The 22,015-nt window shown below is 47.4% G+C and overlaps 2 protein-coding genes across 16 annotated transcripts in view; both read left to right on the forward strand.

Moving 5' to 3' along the window:
• LOC126486711 (zinc finger protein 30) overlaps window positions 1–6,095 on the forward strand; it is a 14,336-nt gene extending 8,241 nt beyond the window's left edge. For 4 of the 6 annotated variants that reach the window (XM_050119103.1, XM_050119101.1, XM_050119104.1 and 1 more), the window contains one exon: window positions 3,192–6,094. In XM_050119103.1, the coding sequence (XP_049975060.1) occupies window positions 3,192–4,555 (1,364 nt within the window). In that variant the 3' untranslated portion in view covers window positions 4,556–6,094. Of the gene's footprint in view, window positions 1–3,191 lie in introns of all 6 variants that reach the window. The other 2 variants (XM_050119107.1, XM_050119106.1) reach the window with 2 other exon arrangements.
• A 4,140-nt stretch (window positions 6,096–10,235) lies between these two features.
• Window positions 10,236–22,015, forward strand: part of LOC126486709 (zinc finger protein 345-like) — a 16,273-nt gene continuing 4,493 nt past the window's right edge. The window contains exons 1-6 of one of the 10 annotated variants that reach the window (XM_050119085.1): window positions 11,439–11,679; window positions 14,000–14,108; window positions 18,459–18,530; window positions 19,450–19,514; window positions 20,193–20,316; window positions 20,569–20,664. In XM_050119085.1, the coding sequence (XP_049975042.1) occupies window positions 20,196–20,316; window positions 20,569–20,664 (217 nt within the window). In that variant the 5' untranslated portion in view covers window positions 11,439–11,679; window positions 14,000–14,108; window positions 18,459–18,530; window positions 19,450–19,514; window positions 20,193–20,195. Of the gene's footprint in view, window positions 10,883–11,438; window positions 11,680–13,999; window positions 14,109–17,453; window positions 17,620–18,458; window positions 18,535–19,449; window positions 19,515–20,192; window positions 20,317–20,568; window positions 20,665–22,015 lie in introns of those variants that run through there. The other 9 variants (XM_050119087.1, XM_050119080.1, XM_050119086.1 and 6 more) reach the window with 9 other exon arrangements.

A 22,015-nucleotide genomic window follows, 5' to 3' on the forward strand; every position in this document is an offset into this window, starting at 1 on the left:
CTCTTAGATACTGATGGGGAAGGCTGGAGGACGCACTCTTAGGTACTGATGGGGAAGGCTGGAGGACACACTCTTAGGTACTGATGGGGAAGGCTGGAGGATGCACTCTTAGGTGCTGATGGGGAAGGCTGGGACGCACTCTTAGATGCTGATGGGGAAGGTTGGAGGACGCACTCTTAGGTGCTGATGGGGAAGAGACATTAAACTTGGAAAGAAAACTTAGGTCTTTTACGAATGAGTCACGAATGACATATCTTCTATGCCAGATTGCCATTTGTTTCTTCTCTCTCGTTTTCCTGCCTTCTCCATAAGGGAAAGCTTTCTTGTCTAGTGAGAATATTCTTCCTGTGTTTTATATCTAATTTCTTTGTAGATAATCCTTTAGTTTATCCCACACTCCTTAAGAACCGTTGTGTAGCTACTTTGCTGGTATGTTTGTGTGTGCATCGCTTGCATGTCTGATGTCCATAAAAAGGCACCAGATCCCCTGGAGACTGGGGTTTCAGGTGGCCATGAACCACCATGTCTGGGTTGGGCCTGGAACTCTGGTCCTCTTCAGCAGCCAAGAGCCCTTAACTGCTGAGCCATCTCAGCAGCCTGCATTTTCTTTTCTGAGACAGGGTCTTACTGTGTAATGAGGCGGCCTGTGAATTCCTCATCCTCTGGTCTCAGATCGTCTCCTGTCTGGGACTACAGGTGTGTGCCACTGTGACCACTTGCATTTCAGTTTTTATGTACGTAATTATTGTTTTCATCTTATGGAGCTTATATTTGTAATGAAGTCATGCAACAAGTGGGGATTAAGAGCACTGATGGTTAATACACAGGCGCTGGGTTTGGTGTCCGGCACTCACACTGTGGCTCACAGCCATCTGCAACTTCCATTCCAGGGGATATGTGGCCTTTTCTGGCCTTCAAGGATATATATGCACACGGTACACAAACATACATACAGGCAAAATTAATATAAAAGTTGAAAAATAAATAAGTACATGCTTGTGTTAGGGGCGTCGCTTAGTGGTTGAGCGTCTGTTGAACCATGGCCTTACCGTCTGACCACACAACCATATAAAACAAAAAATAAATGGTTTATTAATATCCTGGAATGACCAGGGATGTGGTTCTTTAGTCCCAGCTCCTAGGAGGCAGGTGGATTTCTGGAAACTCGAGGCCAGCCTAGTTTAATAACAGGTTCCAGGCTTGCCAGGGCCACATAGTGAAACTTTATCTGGAAAAAGTAACCTTGTAAGTACTAGAAGAAAAGTGATTAGGTTAATGATATGGAGGATTAGAGTGAGGTGCAGGGTCCAGAGTGAGGGAATTGTAGGAGAGAGAGTACGAAAACAACCAACTGAAGAGGCTCTGGTTGGCTAAAGATGGGATCGCGCGAGCGTCAGGTCCCTCAACTCCCAGGCCTTGCAGCACACAAAGTATGCTTTATTCATAAAGGCGGCTTTGGCTTGTTTGTTGTTTGTTTGTGTGTGCTGGTGCTGAGGATGGAAGCCACCCAGGCGCTCCACCACAGCCCTGGGCAGAATCCCTGATGGCCTGTTTCCCATCCGTCTTTAAGGCCTCCTTAACTGCGCTTACATCTCCAGCAATGCAATGTGCACGAATTAATATTATTTGAAGACTAGGTCTCATCCTGTAGCCTGGTTGAAGCTCACTATGCTGTCCCCGAGCTCACTGAGATCGTCTGTCTCCTGAGTGCTGGGATTAAAGGTGTGTGCCGCCACTCCACAGCCTTTTTATTTTCAATTGTGTGTATGTGTGTGTGTGTGTGTGCGCGCACGTGCACATTTGACTTTGTTTACTCACTGGTGCGCTTGGAGAATTGATCCTCATGGTTGCTTGTAGTTGCGGATTGCCCAGTCTCGGTTCAGTGCTGTAATTGTATGACATCATTTCCTTAGTTGTTTTTCTCTTGATGAGAGCTTCCAGGTTGGGCATGTTACAGATAATGTTGCTATATGACATAAATTCTTTTTTAAAATACTTTTATTTTAAAAAATATTGAGCTCTTGGGCTGGGGATGTCATTCAGTTAATAGACTGCTTCCCTACTATGCACAAAGCCCTGGGTTAGATCCCCTCCACCACATAAAACCAGGTATGGTGGCACACACCTGTAACCCTGTACTAGGGAGATCAGAAAGCTTACGGCCATCTTTGGTAATGTGCTAAGTTCAAGGCCAGCCTAGCCGACATGAATGAAACCCTGTCTCAAGGAAAATCAAGGCAGATGACAAGATAAAAATTTATCAAACTTTAGAAATATGAATGTGTTTGTATGTATTTATGTACTCGTTTTGCTGACATATATACCTCTGTGTGTGTGTGTGTGTGTGTGTGTGCCTCGCTCATGCCTGCAGAGGCCAGAAGGGATTAGAGACTGTTGTGAGCCATGTGGGTGCTGGGAACAGAACACAGGTCCTCTGCAGGGTGCAGCAAATTCCCTTAGCTGCTGAGTCACCTCTCCATTCCCTGTTTTCAGAAGTGGAAAGGAAGCAAGTGCGGTAGAGCTACAAGGAGCAAAGGGGATAACAATTCGCATATGGTAAACACAGGCCATGCTGTTCACGGGGAAATATACTTACTCTGCTTAAGAGACACATCGTTAAAAACTGTAGGTAGTGAGGCTGGAGAAGTGCCTCAGCGTGTAAGAGTGCTTCCTAACCATCCTGCATCCTTTGCAGAACCCACACGGCAGCTCACAACGGACTCTGGCCTCCATGGGCTCCTGCACATCTGGATGCACATAAACTCATGCAAGCTAACACACACGAGATGCATACAATTCAAAAAGATATTTTAAGTAGAGATTCTCAAACTTTGATCTATATCCAAATAACCTGATCTCAGCATCTCCTATCCCTCTTAGACTTTTTAATTTTCAAAACACGTGATTTTAGGGGGGCTATTTAGCTGATTTAGCTGCTGGTTTTGTCTTGTTTTGTTTTCCTTGTCTTGAGCCAAACGCTTGCGATGTAGCTCAAGCTGGCCTGCCTGTGTACCTGCACGTGTAACTAAAGCATCCTCCTCAGCCTCTGGAGTGCTGGGGGCAGACATGCCGTCACGTCTGGTTTAAGCTTGCTTTCTGTTGTTTTTGGTTTCTGTTTTTAAAACTTGTATCTGTTTATTTCATCCAGATTGGGAGAGTGTCATGTGTTTATCTTTTTTTTTTTTTTCCAGATCTGGAATCTAGGTATAGCAGTAAGGTGTTATTTCAAGAAAATAGTACTCATGAAATCAATTTATCTCCATGGGAAATAATGCGAAGAATTAAAAGGCATGGCCTCGAAGACTCCTTTTATGGGGAAGAATTTGAATATAAAATGTTTGAAGAGCAAGAGAGTTCTCATAGAGTATATTCCAGGCAAATGACAAAACCCACCCCTGGAAAAAGACCTCTGTACCGAAAACGGTCATCTGTTGGTCTCTATCAGAAAAAAAGCAGAGAAAAGCCCTACCGGTGTGGGGAGTGTGGAAAGGCTTTCAGAGTTCGCCAGCAGCTTACTTTCCATCAGAGAATCCACACCGGTGAGAAACCCTACGAATGTAAAGAATGCGGAAAAGCCTTCCGACAGTGCGCCCACCTCAGCCGACACCAGAGGATTCACACATCTGACAAGCTCTACGAATGCAAGAAGTGCACAGAGATCTTCACGTGCAGCTCAGACCTCCGCGGACACCAGAAAAGTCAAGTCGGCGAGAAGCCGTATGAGTGTCGAGAGTGCGGGAAGGCCTTCCGCGTGCGGGGGCAGCTTAGTCTCCACCAGAGGATCCACACGGGCGAGAAGCCCTACGAGTGCAGGCAGTGCGGGAAGACCTTCCGCCAGTACGCGCACCTTACCCGGCACCAGAGGCTCAGCAGTGCCGGCACCAGCTACAGGTGCGACGAGTGTGGCCAGACTTTCCTGTGCAGCACGGGCCTGCGGCTGCATCACAAACTGCACACGGGAGAGAAGCCGTACAGCTGTGCGGAGTGTGGGAAAGCCTTCCGCGTGCGACAGCAGCTCACCTTGCACGAGCGGATCCACACGGGCGAGAAGCCCTTTGACTGCAACGAGTGCGGGAAGAGCTTCAGCCGCGGCTACCATCTGACGCTCCACCAGAGGATCCACACCGGGGAGAAGCCGTACGAGTGTAAGGAGTGCCGGAAGTTCTTCCGCCGGTACTCGGAGCTCATCTCCCACCAGGGTATTCACGTCGGGGAGAAGCCGTACGACTGCAAGGAATGCGGGAAGGCCTTTCGGCTCTTCTCCCAGCTGACGCAACACCAGAGTATCCATTTTGGTGAGAAGCCGTACAAATGTTTGGAGTGTGAGAAAACTTTCCGACTGCTCTCGCAGCTTACTCAACATCAGAGCATCCACACGGGGGAGAAACCGTACGACTGCCAGGAGTGCGGGAAAGCCTTTCGGCTCCACTCGTCACTAATCCAGCATCAGAGAATCCATTCTGGCGAGAAACCGTACAAATGCACCGAGTGTAAGAAGGCCTTCAGACAGCACTCGCACCTCACCTACCACCAGCGAATTCACAAGAATTCTTAGGCATCCTTTGAAGAACCCTTCCGTTGCAAATATGATAGGGGGCATTAGAAAATTCTAGAAGAAAAGGGTTTTAATCCTTTTTTTCTTCTTGCACACAAGTGAAGGCATGAAAAGTTTCAATCAGAGGAAAAAGGTGTTAAATTTTAGGAACTTCTCTCTAGAATGGCGCTTCACAGAAGGAGTGAATGCCTGTACCGTACACCTAAGGGCATAGCCGGGGCACCAATTCATCTTGAAAATTAATAAATAAAAAGAACTTCTGTATAAACCATGTCTCAAAGCTACTGAAAGTTGTTGAGGTACAGTTCTTAATTAGAGATTTTCAGCAGACTCAGGCAGAACATAGCAAAGTGACCTAGAGCAGTGGTTCTCCACCTGTGGGTCACAACCCCTTTGGAGGTCGAGCAGCCCTTTCACAGGGGTCACCTAAGACCATTGGAAAACAGGTATTCATAATCCATAACAGTAGCAAAATCACAGTTATGAAGTAGCAATGAAAATAATTTATGGTTATGATGGTATTAAAGGTCGCAGCATCAGGACAGAAGCTCTAGTGGTAAAGGCCATTGAGTGGTAGACTGGCTTGAACTGGGTAGTGAATAGGTCAGGCTGTTCCAGCGTGACAGCTACAACAACGACACCTTGCTGAGCGCTGAACCTCTAAACCATACAGCCCTAACTGCCAGTTTAGAGAAAGGAAGGAAGGGGACAGATTTCCTGGTAAAACAAGAAGCAAAGAACAGGGTTTCTCTGTAGTGTTGGGGCCTGTCCTGGAACTTGCTCTGTGGACCAGGCTGGCCTTGAACTCACAGTGATCTACCTGCCTCTTGCCCCCCTCTCCCAGTGCTAAGGATTAGAAGCCTGCATCACCACCACTCGGCTCTACTTGGCTCAACCAGCAAAGTGACATTAGAAAAAGAGGTAGCACTTTTTGAATATTGAAAAAGACTTGAAAGACATAGGTCAGACACACTGAGAATTCTTAGATCATGAGTTGAGCAAATGTGTAAACAAGACAGGAAGTCTGCAGGGGAAAGCAGTGCCCTGAACTCAATCTGGAAGTTCATGGACTAGACCCACGTGATTTGATATGGTGTCACTAGCAACTTCAAGTCGAGGTATGTGGCCCCTCCAAATTATAACAAGATTTAGTGTAAAATACAAGACTTTGAAGTCTTAGTTCCTGGCTGCTCAGGATGAACTCGGGGATGAGGCAAGCATGCTGTGATGTCAGCTCGGGGCAGGAGGGGGGAGTGAGGATGGACGGATCCTGGAGTTTGCTGGCTAACCAGTCTAGCTGGACCCAGATAGTGAGAGACCCTGCTCAAAAAGTAAGGTAGACCTGGCTAATGCCGAGTCCCCTCTGACCTCTCGCACAGGCGCATGACACAGAGACATGCACACACAAGAACCTCCGTCCTGGGAAACAGGCAGGTGAATCTGAGTTCAAGCCAACCTAGTCTACATAACAAGTTCCAGGCCAGCCAGGGCTACACAGTGAGACCACCAACAACAATTAAAAACATTTAAGTAAAAAGAGTATTATCTAGTCCAGGCCTTCACAATCCTTTTGTGCTTTTAAAGTTTTCTACATATTTAAGAGCGAAGTGAATTGTGTTTGCAAACTTATGAACATTTTAAAATTACTTTTTATCAGTAATAAAGACTTTTTTATGGATGGTGATGTCAAGCAGATGATTTGCCTGTGACCACTCTCATGAGCTTCTGTACTGTGTCACACAGTTGACCTTTCTACCATAAAGTAAAATAGAAGCAAACTCAGGTGTCTTTATTCCCGACAAGGCTTTTTGCATACTGGGGTCTGCATGGTACGATAATCCAAATCTTCTCAAATAAGATCTGAAACTTGATCATATTTGAGACGAATTTCTAGGAAACATATTGGTAGTGTTTTGCTCTCTTCCTTCCCTTCCCTTCCCTTCCCTTCCCTTCCTTTCCCTTCCCTTCCCTTCCCTTCCCTTCCCTTCCCTTCCCCAACTCCCCCTTCCTTCCTTCCTTTCTTTCTGCTTTGGAGATAGGTTCTCACTGGTCTGCTCCAAATTCACTGTCTGCTTCCGCCTCCTTAATGCTGCGATTACAGGCATGCACCTCCACTTTTGGCTACTGGGTGATGAATTTTTAAAAGAGTACCATAGTTAAGTGAGAATATTGTATACTGTGTATTAGAATCCGTACTTTTTTGGAAAACGAAACTAAAATCTCATCAGAATGAAATAATTCGGACTTATTTAACTACTTAATCTTTTTGTAGGAGGCCGCTTGCTCATTTCCTGGTCGCCCAGACTCCCGAAATAATCACACAGAAACTATATTATTTAAACTACTGCTTGGACCATTAGCTCTAGCTTCTTATTGGCTAACTCTTACTTATTAATTTAACCCATCTCCATTAATCTGTGTATCACTACGAGGTCGTGGCTTACCAGCAAAGTTTCTTTTCTCCTTGACTCTACCTCCTTTCTCCCAGCATTCAGTTCAGTTTTCCTGCCTACCGCTATTCTGCTCTATGCAGGCCCAAGACAGTTTGTTTATTAACCAATGGTATTCACAGCAGACAGAGGGGAATCCCACATCCTAACATAGTTATTTGCAGTGCACTGTCGCTCAGTGCCTCTGAGTGTGTGAGACATTAGCAATTAGTAAATACTGCTAACGTGAAATAGAAGACTACACTAGTGGGAAGTTTCCATCTTATGCCACCAATGCACACACAGGTCCCTTCCCAGGGTGTGGCACCCGGTTCCAGGGTCTGCATATTGGCCTGATTCTCTTCTGCAGCAGTTGGGAGTTTTAACCCTAAGGAACAATACAAGTGTTCATATGGGCAACAATACAAATACACCCCCTAACAGCACAATTCTGAGCAAAATAAGCAGACATAAAAGACGGCTTTCCTGGGCTGGACTGTAGCTCAGCTGGTAGAGCGCTCGTTTAGCATGCAGGAGTCCTGGGTTTGATCCCCAGCACTGCGTATGAGGCACAGTGGCACACGCCTAAAACCACAGGACTTGAGAGGTAGAAACAGGAGGTTCAGGAGTTTAAGGTCAGCCTTGGCCACAGAGGCAGCTCAAGCTCAGCCTGGGCTACAGGAGACCCTTTCTTTGCTTTGTTTGTTTTGTTTTTGAGAAAGGGTTTCTCTGTATAACCCTGGATATCCTTGAAATCTGTAGACCAGGCTAGTCTCAAACTCAGAGAGATCTGCTTGCCTCTGCTTCCCAAGTGCTAGAATTAAAGGTGTGAGCTACCATCACCACCAGGCTAGAGACGCTGTCATAAAAAACAAACAACCATAGTCTATGATCCCCTCTATAGTAAGTACAAAAGTTGATACTTTTATGTAGTTAGAAGGCAGGATAGTGGTTGGGGTGGGGTGGGCTGCCCAGGAGTAGTAATGAGAGAAACAGCGGGGGAGGGGGGGTTCCGAGGACAGCATGTCTGGTCACTTGGTTTGGGTGCTGATGGCAGATGTATTCGGTTTGTGAGAATTCACACTGTGCACAGGTCCTGCGTGTATCTGTATTGATGTTCCACAACTAAAAGTTTTTGTCTTGGGAAATGATACTGAGTTCATATAAATACTTCAGATTTAATGTCTCTATCTTAAACTTTGTCCTCATTTTCTTTATAGCAATTTTTTGATTCTCTCACAATACAGCCATTGTTCTGGAAGACACATGAAGTGCTGCGTGTAAAGCCAGCTTCGCTAATAATCCGGAATGAAGCCAAAGTTTGCTTTGCATCGCTGTGCTTAAATACTCACTGAAGGGCCAGTGAGATAAGATAGAAGCAGTGCCTAGTGCGTCTGACAACGTGAACCCCTATAGAGGTAGAAGGAGAAACCTGACCCCTAAGATTGTCCTCTGACCTTTGTCGTGGAGTGCACACACCCACATTTACACACAGGCATTGTGAACGCAGCAGGGAAGTCACTAACGTGGTAGTCAAGGGCTGGGGAGATGGCTCCATGGTGGCAAAAGCACTTGCTGTATGCGTGCTGTTGGCATCCCAGGACCGTGTAACAGCGGGGCCATAGCACACACGCCGGTAATCCCAATCTTTCTGAGTGGAGACGAGAGGCAGAGACAAGAGAATTCCTGGAAGCTCACAAGCTTGGCACCTGCAGCAGGAAAACAACAGAGATGCTGTCTACCAGGAGAGCAAGGCCAGCACCTGAGGTTGTCCTCTGGCCTGGGCATGTGACCACATTTGTGATCTTGTGTTCAGATATAGCCAAAATTGTAGTTCTTAAAACATCATGATCTGTAATTAGGTTTATTTGGTTATTTTCTATCTTTAAGGACTGGTTTTTTTTTTGGTTATTTTCTATGTTCAAGGACTGATGTTTTGTTTCTGACTTATTTTTAATCCTTGTGTATATGAGCATGTTCATACGTGCATGTATGCGCGTAGACGATACAGATTGATGTCTGGCGTCTTCGTCACTTTTCACCTTATTTTGGAGACAGGTTTCTCTGTGTAGTTCTGACTGTCCTGGAATTCCCTCTGTAGACCAGGCTTGCCTCAAAATCACAGATATCCACCTGCCTCTGCTTCATGAGTGCTGGGATTAAAATCATGCACCACCACTGCCTAGCGATTTTAAAAAAATGAAACATTTCCATTGTTTTAAAGTTAAAACTAGGCTGAGATTAGTGGTCCATACTTGTAGTCCAAGTATTTGGGAAGCAGAAATAAGAGTACTGAGTCCAGTCCAGTCTGGGCTACGGTGTAAGCCTGTATCTCAAATAAATTGCCAGGTATGATGGCTCACAACTTTAATTCCAGTGTTTGGGAAGCAAAGGCAGGCAGATCTCTGTGATTTTGAGGGCAGCCTGGTCTACATAGCAAGTTCCAGGCTAGCCTTGGCTACATAGTGAGACACTGTCTCAGAAAACACCCCTCCAAATAAAAATGTAAGGAGGGGTTCAGTGGTTATTAAAAGCACACACCTCTCTTGCAAAAGACTCAACCGTGGTTCTCAGAACCCATGTTGGGTCACCCACAGCCACCTAGATCTCTAGCTCCAGGGGAATCCAGTGCCCTCTCCTGGTCTCCGTAGGCACTGTACTCAATTGCCCATACATGCACATAAACACACACAAATACATAATAAATAATAAAATTAAAGTCAGAAAGCTAAGATTTGGGAATAACTTTGTGACAATCCTGATTGGTGAGAAATGTAACTGTAACTTCTGTAACTTCTACGTGAAAATCCTCTGTGCTCCCTGTTCAGTTCACCCAGAAGTACATCACCCTGAGGGATGGCTACGGAAAGCAGCACTGTTCTTCACTCTATTGTGTCCACTACCGGTATAACGGTATAACGGAAAGGGACTGACTTGGCACGGAGGAGATGGCTCAGTTGGTAAAGTGCTTGTGCCACAAGCAGGAGGGCCTGAGGTTGGAAGCCCAGCACAAATGTAAAAAGCTGGGCGAGGTGGCACACACCTGTCGGCCTCGTGCTGAGGAGGCAAAGGCAGAGGACTGCTGACCTCTAGTCAGCCTTGCTGAATCAGTGAAAGATGGTTTCAAAAAATAAGGTGGAGTCCTGCGAGGGTGGCCCAATAACCAACGTCCTCGTGCAAGCTTGAGAATGTGAGTTTATATCCCTATCAGCCGTGCACCTGCCCCCCCCCCCACACCTCACCCAAAGTAGAAAAGGCACACTGGGGGGTAAGTCACACCTCTCAGTGGAGGCACCTTATACTCCCCCAAAGCTTGCCAGATGCTCTCAAACACATAAGCCCGGGGAATGCACACTCAGGGAGGCACGACCCGGCAAAGTCCGCTCGCACGAAGTGTGTGTGGTCATAATCACCAACCAAGCAATCCTTGCCGCCTTCACAGTCTCTTCGCTGTCACCCAGACACACGATGACAAACCACACGTCTCACAATGCCCCTGTGCCAGCTTGTTCCTCGGTGCTCCACACCGGGCTGGACCTTCCAGACCCTTGGCGCCAAGGCGCCTCGTCATCCCCAAAGAAGCTAATTAAGTTCTCCCCGAAACTAGTTTAAGTATCCGGCCCATTCCTCAAAAGAGGTTTTCAGGAGAGGGAAGTACAAGACCGAGGGGAGTCTGGGAAATGTAGTGTAGGAAACTGCAAGGCGCCCGAAGTCTGGGCTCAAAGCTGTGGCTTGGCCAGCGGACACCAATTGTGCGGTTGTTCATCGGAATCGTGAGGAAATCCCAGCTGACAAGGGTTCCCTAGACCAGACTTTGATCGGCTTCTTCTGAACCCTCATTTTCATTTTCATTAGACGTCCTCCCCGGCTTTTCACCTCGAGGTTACCGGAGTCCATGGTAAGAACCCCTCTCACTGATACTTAAGTTCGTCCAGTGCTTCACTCCTTTTCCTGCTGGTTGGCTGTAAGCCCTCAGTTGGCTATTGGCAATACTTTCTTTTTAGAGACAACCCAGAGTAGCGCTCCTCCTGCCCCAGCTTCCCGAATGCTGGAATTGAAGACGTGACCCACTGTGCCGAGCATGTTACAATACTCCTTTTTATAAACAAAGAAACAAAAAAATAATTATTTTTGCGTGTGGCATTCAGCAGTCAACTTGCAGAAGTCGATTCTCGCCTTTCACCGTATTTCCCAGGGGATCGAACGCAGGTTATCAGGATTGGCAGTAAGCTCCTTTACCAACTTCAAGAAAATTATCCTTGCAGATTTAACTGCTATGGTTCAGTCTTTCTTGGACCCAGCCCTCTCTCAGCATTGTGAGTTTCCAGGGGACCGCCACTCGAGGGGCGACGAACGGGACCACGCGGTCTTCTGGGAAATGTAGTCCAAGACCGTGCCAGTGACCGGATGGGCGCGGTTAGCGTGGGCTGAGTCATCCAATCCCCAGGCGGAAATCTGACCAGGGAGGCTGTTCCGAATTCGGCTTCCTGCTGGAAGTTGGGGTCGGGAAAGCGAATGTGGGACCCCAGGTTCTGAAACCAAAGCAGGCGGGGCTGTTTGACCAAGAGGAAGCTAGCCTCGTGCTCTAGGTGACAGAGTCCGCAATGGCAACCCTGAGTGTGTGTGAGAAAGATCATGGGGAGATGACGTGTGCGGCTGGGTCCGGGGGTAGTTGAACGGCAGAGAAACTGCGAGGTAAGAAAACCGTGCGGTGAGCGAGAGAGAGTTGGGGTCAAGCTGTGCCGCTTTGCGCGTGGAGCGCGCTGTTGTGGGTCTTGTTGACCGGATGGATCACTGCGCGAGTGACTGAGATCACAGAGAAATCTGACGCCTCCCAAACCTCATTCTCTTTTCAAATTACGATTAGTAATTGTGTTTCTTCCTGTACGTTATGGGAGCAAAAGGTACAGCTGATGATAACTAATTAGCATTTAATTTTTCCCTAAGATAATTGCGCGAAGGCAATCCGCAGGCATTATGACTTTTTAAACACAGCGTGTTTTGTCCGTGAGGTGTGCTGGGGGCGGGGGCATGCCCAGGATCCTTTAAGCAGACAGGTACTCTTCCTTCGAGAATTCTTGAGGAGACACAGGCCAGCTTTTCAGACTGGCCTCCTAAGTCTCTTTATAGCCAAGGTTGACCTGAACTCCAGGGTCTCCAACCTCCAGTACTCAAGTGGTTTCTGTTCTTTCATTGGGTTTGTTCAGACTGGCGATCTTGCTGTTTAGCCCTGGTCACCCTTCAGGAGGCAGTCCCCATCCCTCTTAACGACTGAGATAGCAGGTGTGAACCACCCCGTCCTCCCCAGAGACGGGATTAGCTGTGGAGAGCAACATCAGGCACAGCTAAAGTAAGCTGCAGAGAGAAGCAGTGCGGAGAGCCGGAGGAGCACAGCCATGTGTGTCAGTGTAATCCAGAATTGACAGCCAAGTGTCCTCTCTTTTCCTCCTCGAAGTGTTTAGAAAACTCAGTGCTGTAGCGCTCCCTCCTTTCCTTTTGAGACGTGGCCTCTCTGTGTAGCCCTGTCAAGAACTTGCTATTCGGACTGTGCTGACCACAGAGACCAGGCTGCCAGTGCTGAGATTACAGGTGCGGGCCACCGTCTATAAACCATGTGTATATAAGATAGCGTGATTAAAGAGCAAGCTCAGTTGTCAAGTGGTAGCTTTTGTTTATGCTTGAGATGGACTGTAGCTCGTGCTGGCCTCCAACAGGATAAATCGGAGCCCGCTAATTAGTTGGTGCCTGAATTAAAATCCAGGTCTTGTGTCGTTCTCTCTCAGGTAGATTATAACTTCACTGAACTGGTGGAATCTAGTTTGAATGAGAGACTGATGGGAGGCTAGAACAGTGGAGGGGGCTCTTAGTGAAGCGGCCAAATGAGACTCATACATAGGGCACGTAGTCTCTGAGGGGCGGACACCATTGCCTTCAAGATTTCCGTAGAAGCGTGCTCTTTTAATCGATGTGAACTTTTGGTCACCATTCCTCCTCTTTGAGGACTTAAGCAAATTAGAATGGCATCGATATACCTGCTAACAATAATGTTACCATGATCAGGCCTTTAAAACACGAGATTTAAGGGAAGTTGAAGGAGATGGAGAGATGGCTCAGCAACTTGCAGCTCTTGCAGAGGAGCTGGGTTTGAATCCCACCACCTTCAATTACCTGTAACCCCAGTTCCGGGGGCACAGACATACAAGCAGGCAAAACACCCATACACATAGATAACTAAATAAAAAATTTAAAGAGATTGCCTGGAAGGTGAGACTGAGGTATTTCTGTTTGTTTGAGAATGGAAGAGGTACTAAACCAGAGTTCAAGGTAGGATTTCCGCGGATTCTTAGGCAGGACACCGGGATCTGGGGCGGGCACCAAGTAAAATTTACCCTTTTCATGTTTCCGCCTAATGCAGGCAGGTGCTCGTGTTATACGAGGTAGTGATTCAGCCAGTTTAAGGCTGGAGTAGAGACAGTTCAAACTCACCTCTAGCACGATGCTGTTTTCCAAGACCTTGTAGCAGCAGCAACCCGTGTGTCTGTCAGTGCCCTCCCCCCCTCCCCGCGCATTTATTGGATATCTTTCTGAGGCCGGTTTCGCCTACCTCCCAAACAGAGGACAGGACTACATTTCCCAGAAACAATCACACCCGTGGATGTTGCCGGTCCTAAGGTGGCAAGGGGCTTCGTTTGCATAGTCGAGGAAGAGCAGCAGTATGCAGGTCTCGACATTGGCCATCTTAATGTGACCTGAAATTCCTGACGCTCTCGTGAACAGTTGTTAGCGTTGTGTGAGAGATGATCTCTGCCGACGAACGTAATGGAGTTTAAAGCCAGAGCCTGTAAATTGAGAGTTGTGATCTAGTCTTTTGTTAAAGACGATACAGAGTTGGACTACATTTCCCAGAGTGCACTGTGAACAAGCTACTTCGGCGAGTTCCAACCCATTTGGCTTCAGGCCTGAATCCCTTGGACCGTCCAGGATGTGTGTGGAGTATAGCGAGTGTCATTTTAAGGACTGGAATCAGAATGGCCATGGAAACCGAGTTTGGGGGTGAAGGGCTTTCCTACGGAGCGTGGAGTTCTGAAGAGGATGTGGTGGCGTTCCGGGCTGACAGAGTTGGGGTTAGTATGGGAGCTTGGGGGTTTGGGGTGCATACTTGGGATTAATATGAGAGCTGTGGGCGATTGCCCTGCCCTGTGGGGTGTGTGTGTGTGTTATGGAAAGCGATGTCACACTCAGTGGACAGTTTAAATACCCCTGGCGGTACGTGTGAACATGGTAGCACAGCAGCCCTGGCACACTGAGAATGAACGTTCTGCTTGTGTTTAATGGTCGACTTTGTCATTTCTGAAGCACAGGTGGAACTGAAGGAGGTGTGTTCACATGCTGGCGAGAGAAAAGGCAGAAACACAACTAGGAGATGAAAGGAGTAGAGAAGGGGACAGGAGCGGTTCAGGGGTTACCAGTGCATCTGCTTTTGCAGAGAGGATCTGAGCTTGGTTCTCAGCGTTCTCGCTTGTAACTCCAGCTACACGGACCTTCCTGCCGCAGCACCTGCTCTCATGTACATACACACACACACACACACACACACACACACAAATCTTTTAAAATGATAATAAGGGCGGGAGAAATGGTTCAGCTGTTAAGAGCATTTCCCGCTTCTGCATAGAGGTCTTAAGCTCAGTTTCTAGCACACATACAGGAGGCTTACAACCTCCTTCAGGTTCAGAGGCTCCGAAATGCCCAGTGGCCTCTGGGTACCAGTGCTCAAGCTCACAATACCCACCCAGATAAATAAATTTTTTTTAAAGTAAAATCTTAAAGTTGCTATTAGAGTACCATTTTCTAAGACAGAGAAACGTTTATTATTTGCAGAAAATGAAGGAAAATGCTTGGCTTATTCCTTTTTTTTTTTTTTTTTCCTTGAAGTGGGGTAAAGTATGGTGAGTCCCTCTAGGAACCTATTCAGATACCTGAAGGAAAGCGCTTTGGGGCCATGGTTCATGAAGGCAGGATGAAACCCCTTTCCAGGCATGCTCAGTTCAGGGCCATACAACATGTGTTCAAAAAGGTTACGATCGCTGGCATGAGCTCCTATGTTCAAGTATAGTGAGGCATGTTCATTTTTGCAGAAAGGATCAGTCAGTGGTTGGCTGACTGGGCGGGAAAATTCCCAGTTTACCTTGCCTTGCATAACAACAAATAAGGAAAGTAATTTCAATGTTAAAGGGTTGACGTGGGGGCGACACAAAATGAGGAGAAAATTGAAGGCAGAGGAAAACAACACCCTGAGCTTTCTCTGTCAGTGTTGGCAGAGATGGGGAGAGCCGCAGCTAGTCTAGGCGATGCTAAGAGCTTGGTGCATTCTGGGCCAGCACTCCACACACTGAATTACGTTTCCCAGCCCACGGTATCTCCTATTCAGAAGTCCACCCTGTTGAGTATAGGAGGCTAGAACACAGTGCTGGCCCTTCAGGGTGCTGGCCACCCTAGCTCCCACCTTGCTTTTCATGTAGATTCACATTTTAATGTGTTCAGTCTATTGCAATTATTTTGCTGATTTTTTTTCTGTTTGTTTCTGTGTGGCCTCTAGTATATTTTTCAGAAGGTACTTTTGAGAAGAGTCTCAAAGTTCTTATGTCATAGCAATATCTAGTTTGCCCCCCCCCCATTAAAAATGGATCTTCCTATGTGGCCCAGGCTAGCCTTGACTTCGTAATGATTCTCCTGCTTCAGCCTCCTAAGTTTGGGATTACAGGTATGTGTCCACATCTGGTTACTCTTTGTATCTTTAAAAATTGATGAGCCAGGTACGGTGGCGCAAGTCTTTGGTCCCTGATCCCTGTGTTCTGGAGGCACAAACAGGCGACCTCCGTGCGTTTGAGGCTTGCCTGGTCTACTTAGTAAGCTCCAGGCCATCCAGGGATATATAATGAGACAAAATAAGTTAATTAATTTAAAAAATGAATAATAGTTTGGCTGGCTATAGTCCTTGAAGCTCTCATTCTTTTCCACACATTAAGTTTTTCAGGATGGAAGGTCTATTAAAATGAGAATTTCCTTTTGGTTACAGGCAGTTGACCTTTTTAGCACAACTCTTCATGGTTTTTAAAGTATTGTTTATAACTTGATATGCAAGAGCATTTGCCTGTGTGCACCACGAGCACACCTGGTTCCCAGCAGAGGAGCCTCCCCAGTGCCTCTCCTCTGCATGCTTTTTAATCTAATGCTTTTATTAGGGAATGTTTCAGTACTGATGACTTTTGTGCCGTCTCCCCGAACCATCGTGTCCTTTCATTTAGACAGCTGGTATCGGTGTACACTTACAGTCTGCAGTGGTTCTGGTTTGCCACTTTGAATCTCCCTTCCTTTCCCCCTTCTCTCTCTCTTTGTTGTTGTTGTTTGACACAGTGTCTGACTGTGGAGCCCTGGCCGGCCTAGAACTCACGGAGACCCACCCGCCCTATCTTTTCTGTTAGAACCTTGTGTTCAGTGTTTGACCCACTCCTCACAGAGTGAGGATTTCTCGTGGCTGAAGCGTCCACATAGGCTCTGTTCATTTCTGATGTTTCTCCACGGCTTCAGGAGGTATGTGGGGTTAGAACCGTTCTGCCTTCAAACTGTGGAATAGTCACTCTCAAGTCCCTCTGTCCCCCAAACACCAAGTGTCCCACTCCACAGCTGCTCAGTAGCTCCTCGCTTTTCTCTCAAAGATCCGTCATGACCATGAAACCCTTAGTGTCCCAGGAGAATGGACGCAGAGTCCTCAGGAGCCTCACTGTACCCATGCTCTGCCCTCTCACAGCCTCCTCCCCCCCCACTTGCCTTTTTTTTTTTTTTTAAGATTTATTTATTATGTTTACAGTGTTCTGTCTGCATGTATCCCCAGGCCAGGCCAGAAGATGGCACCAGATCTCATTACAAATGGTTGTGAGCCACCTTGTGGGCTACTGGGAACTGAGCTCAGGATCTTTGGAAGAGCAGCCAGTGCTCTTAACTGCTGACCCATCTCTCCAGTCCCCGCCTTTGTTTTTTGTTTTCTTTTTTCCCATGTATTCATTCATTCATTCATTCATGAGGCGGGGTCTTGCTGTGTAGCTCCAACTGGCCAAGAACTTGAGATGTGGGCCTGACTACTCACACAAAGGTCCTCCTACCTCTCCTTCCTGGGTGATGAGATTAAAGGTGCTCGCTACCATGCCTGGGGTTGTTGTTGTTTTTCTTCTTTAACTTTTATTTTATGTGTATGTGTACTATGTGCATGCAATGCCCACAGAGAGGATGGCTAGTCCCCTGATGCTGGAGTTAACAGGTATCTGTGAGCCAGCATATGGATGCTGGAAATCGAACCCAGGTCCGCTGGAAATCCTCTGCAAGAGCAGCCAGTGCACTTAACTATTGAGTCATCTCTCCTGCCTCTTCTCCTTCTCTAATTAAGTTTATATCTCATTTTCAAAACGTAGTGTCCTTGACTGAAGAGATGGCTCAGCGGTTATGAGCACTCAGTGCTCTTGCAGAGGACCTGGGTTCAGTTCCCAGCACCCACATGGCAGCTTATAACCATGTGCAACTCCAGTTCCAGGGACACTGACGCTGTCTCCTGGCCTCAGGGAGCGCCAGGCACACATGGTGCGTAGACATACATGCAGGCAAAGCTCATTCATATAAAGTGAAAATGAAGGTTCTAAGAGAGCAGTGATTTCCCTCTGCAGAGATGAGACCTGAGGCCCGGGCTAAAGCACACTAGCTAGGACTCGTGTTGGAGACTGAGGGTGGTGGGGACTGGCAGAGCAGCGGGGCTGTGCCAGGTCTGTAGCGCCCTGACAGAACATACGTGGGCATGCTGAGCTTTTGCAGGCGTGTTATAGCCTCAAAACTCTCTGCAGGCTTAGGGGGTGACCCTTCTTAGATGCTCTAGGTGAAAACGACTCAGTAGGTTTGTGAGACGGGAGAAAAGAGGATGCCGTGGACAAACAGAGGAGTCCAGGTAGCTCTGGTGGGAGAGCTCCACTCCGCTTGAAGATTTCTCACTCCAGCTTTGAAGAGTTTTTGGAGACATTTAGATTCAATCAGAATATCCTTGTCTCATATTCTGATCTATGAAATGATTTTTTGTTTGTTTGTTTTTCTAGACAGGATTTCTCTGTGTAGCCTGGCTGTCCTGGGATTCACTTTGTAGACCAGGCTGGTCTAGAACTCACAGAGATGCACCTGCCTCTGCGTCCCAGTACTGGGATTAAAGTGTGCGCCATCACGGCCCAGCTATGGAATGATATTTGACACAACTAAGTGGCTGAAAGCTCCATCCTGTTTTAGTTGGAGTTTTCTTGATTTGTAGTGGGGCCAGCATTTCATCACAATCCCTCTGGACCTTCCTGCAGGGAAGAAGGTGGCCTTTCCCCACCCATGGAAGAGGCCTCTGGATAGCCAGGGATCTCACGATTCCCCTTATTGTGTTGTTTCCTCAGGAGTTGGCTTCATAAAGATCGGAACCAAGAAGAGGACTGCTCAACACCCAGGAGTTTTAAATCATGGCCCACGTGAGTTAGTATTTCCCCCAAAAACCCCTTTCTCCTCATGGGAATGTTTTTGTCACTTGTTCAGAAACCACTCACCCGAGCCAATTCCAGGCCAGCAATGCTGTGAGCAGCCCAGGGCTTCTCCTGCGGGCACTCTCCCCTCAGCTGAGGGTCCCTTATCTCGCCCTTGGCCGGCAGCGGCCCTTGTGTGTTAGACCTGAACGCACATCTAATGGGGAATACACCACTAGAGAGCACATCCTGGAGTGCCATTTCAGAGACAGCATCAGAAGGTTTGCACTCACTCTGGTACAGACAGGAGCACTGGGGAGCACTGCGGTGCTCAGTGCTATTCGGGGCTGCTTGGCAAAGGGTACTTTCCAGTGCATTTAGAAGTCAGGGCAGAAACACCGAGTGTGCAGAGACCGGGGGATCCGCAGGAAGCTGCCTGGTTGGCACTTGCTTCAGGGAGCAGCACATTCTGCTCAGAAAGACGGGATTTGGAGAATACATTGGTAAAGAATTCTTTAAATTTAAACCAATGAGAAATTGAACTAAAAATACCCTGTCCTAAAAGAACAACACAAATAGCGGTCCGTAAAATGTCCACATTTTCTCATGTTTTACATATGTCTGGTGAAGTGTGATCCTAATTAGTTTTAACAATAAAAACTCAGAGTCAGGTATCGAGGGTGAAAGTTGAAAGGTCAGAGAAGCAGAGCAGCTGCCACCAGAAACTTCTGACCTCTATGAATCCTGAGGCCGGATGGGGGCAGTTCTGCCTCTGAATCCTCAGACTGAAGGGGTGAGCTCCTGACTCTACCTGCCTTATATTCCTGTTTCCACCTCCCTAGTGCTGAGAGTAAAGCCTTGAGCCTCTCACGTGCTGGGATCCAAGGTGTGAGCCAGTCACCACCTCCTGACTCTGTTTCTCTTTTAGGCTGGCCGGGGTAGCCTTAAACTCCTGATCTTCCTGCTTCCTCCTTCCAAGAGCTGGGATCCAAGGTGTGTGCCACCACTGCCCGGCCTCTGTGGTTAACTGGAGGCCAGCTCTGCCCTCTGATCTCCAGGCACACTTTATTTGTGAGAACACAAACAAAATATCACACAGCGATCTGGAGTTAGGGGTTCCAGACAGGCCTAGTCTCTCCATGATGTCTACCGTAAAGTTCTAGGATGTCTCTGAGCTGCCTCCCTTTGGTCCAGGTGTTCCTCATAAGAAACCTATAAGGATGCTGTGACGGAGCAATAGTTTGTCTTGACAGTTTATTTCTTTAATGTGTATGTCTGTACACTTCTGTGACTATGGTGTGTATAGATGCCAGTGGAGGTTAGAAGAGGGTGTCGGATCTCCCGGAGCTATGGACAGTGTGGGTACCTAGTATGGTGCCCAGTGTGGGTGCTTGACCAAGCTCAGGTCCTGTCGAAGAGCAGCAAGCACTCCTGGCCACTGAGCCATCAGACGGAGCCATCTCTTCAGCCCCCAAAGCAGCAGTGTTAGAGCCTGCAGGCTCTCGGCGTGGCTGACCACAGTTCCATCTCCTTCCCTCCCGTACCAGTGGCCAGCTCCAGGTTTCGCTCATCTGTGTCCCATTCCCTGCTCTGCCTTTGCCACCTTATTTCCCTTCCACCTAAATAATTTGTTTAAGTTTTACCATTAATGTTGGGGCTGTCATATGGCAGGTAATGACGTTCAGAGATGTGGCTGTAGACTTCTCCCCGGAAGAATGGGCGTGCCTGACCCTGGAACAGAGGCATTTGTACAGAGATGTGATGTTGGAGAACTACAGCCACCTCGTCTCAGTAGGTAAGGCTCAGTTTCACCCTAGACTGGTTTTTTTTTTTGTTGTTTTGGGTTTTTTTGTTTGTTTGTTTGTTTTGTGTTTTGAAAAGACGGTTGTCATCATTGGGGACCTCCATGTCCATCATCCTCCCACAGTGCTTTGTCCTTCTCCTTGCCCTTCTCATCATTGTCCCTCTTCCTTCATCACCAAAGCACCAGATAAAAAGTTTGGAGTTCTAATCATGTGGTTCTTCCTATGTTTTATCTTACATGCAGGCCTTTGCATTTATCAACCACGTGTGTTCCCTGTGTTGGAAAAGGAACGAGATGCCTCCGTGGATTTGGGCAGTGAGACCAGCAGGTTTTATCCAGGTGAGTGGCTGCCGCCGGGGCAGTCATCCAGCATCTGGCTGCTGAGTCAGCTGCACCTCTGGCCCGCTGGCGCGGGGCGCACTGTCCCTGGCTGATGGCCTCTGACGGAGCATGGAGTGTGTCCAGCCCCTCCGGCCTCGCCTTCTCTCCAGTCCTCTCTTAGCGCCATCCTCTTATTGGTCCCCCACGTGACAGAAAGGGGAGTGTCATTCTCTTTCTCTAGTGGCCATTGTTCTATGAATCATGTAGCTCAAATGACTTACCATCTCTTGCTATTTTTTTTTATCTTTTCTGTTTAGGTATTTATAAATTTCCCTACTGTCTAAAAATTTACAAACTATCAATTATTTTAGCTACAGTTTCCTTCCTCCCCTATGCCGCCACCCGCAGCCCTCTTGAATTGCCTTCCTATATCTACTGTCTCCTTCCTTGTATGTTTCCCGAGCTCATGAGGTCATTGTTTAAACACACAGTTACCAGTTTTTAGTTTCAGCTTGGATTTACTAGCATTGAGAAAGAGTATATATCTTAATAAGCCTTGTATTTTCCGTGATAGGAACTTATCCAGAAATTTTTGCCTGGTGGAAAAGAACACCAGTTAGGCTGGTGGCTAAAAGCCGGGATAGTAAGTAAAAACAGTGTGGGCCACTTAGGAGGAGCTACCTGTAGAGAGGTCAGGGCCAAAGGGAGAAACCAGGAGAATGCCTGGCAAGACGAGCCCCGGCTTGGCCACTTCCTGTGTTTCTCCCTTTTCCCCTGGTGGGGGGGCATTGTAGTCACAGTGGAACGGACAATGAGATGGCTGAGCAGGTAGAAATGCTTCTTGCTCTACAGCCCTGAGGACCAGCGTCCAACCTCTGAAACCTGTGGTGGGAGAGGAGAACTGGCTTCACATGTCTACTGTGGCATGTTCACGTCCACACACACACACACACACACACACACACAGTGACTTCCGAATGTCTGCGGTGGCATATGCATGCCCACAGTCACACCCACATGCACCCACAGTCTGTCTGTCTGCCTGTGTCTCTGTCTTTCTCTCTCCACATACAATGATAATAATAAATTAAAGATAACGTTGTCTTTGGCTGAGCCAGACTGGATATGCTTTGTCTCCTGTTGTACTAGAAGGCATGGAGGGCTGAGAAGATGGTTTGGTGGAAGAGCACTGGCTATGTTAAAGGGACCAAGGTTTGGGTCACAACCCCTTCCCTTTTAAAACTAGCTCTCCGAAAGTTTTGTTTCTTTTCTTTGTTGTCCAGATTTGGGTTTTTTTGTTTGTTTGTTTTTGAGACATTCACTTCTTGTGTGATTTACTTTACCATTGTCTTTTTTTTTCTTTTTTTTT

Source organism: Alexandromys fortis, unplaced genomic scaffold (assembly GCF_014885135.2).
Source record: "Alexandromys fortis isolate MF-2015 unplaced genomic scaffold, M_Fortis_MF-2015_v1.1 scaffold_140, whole genome shotgun sequence".
Classification (NCBI taxonomy): Eukaryota; Metazoa; Chordata; class Mammalia; order Rodentia; family Cricetidae; genus Alexandromys; species Alexandromys fortis.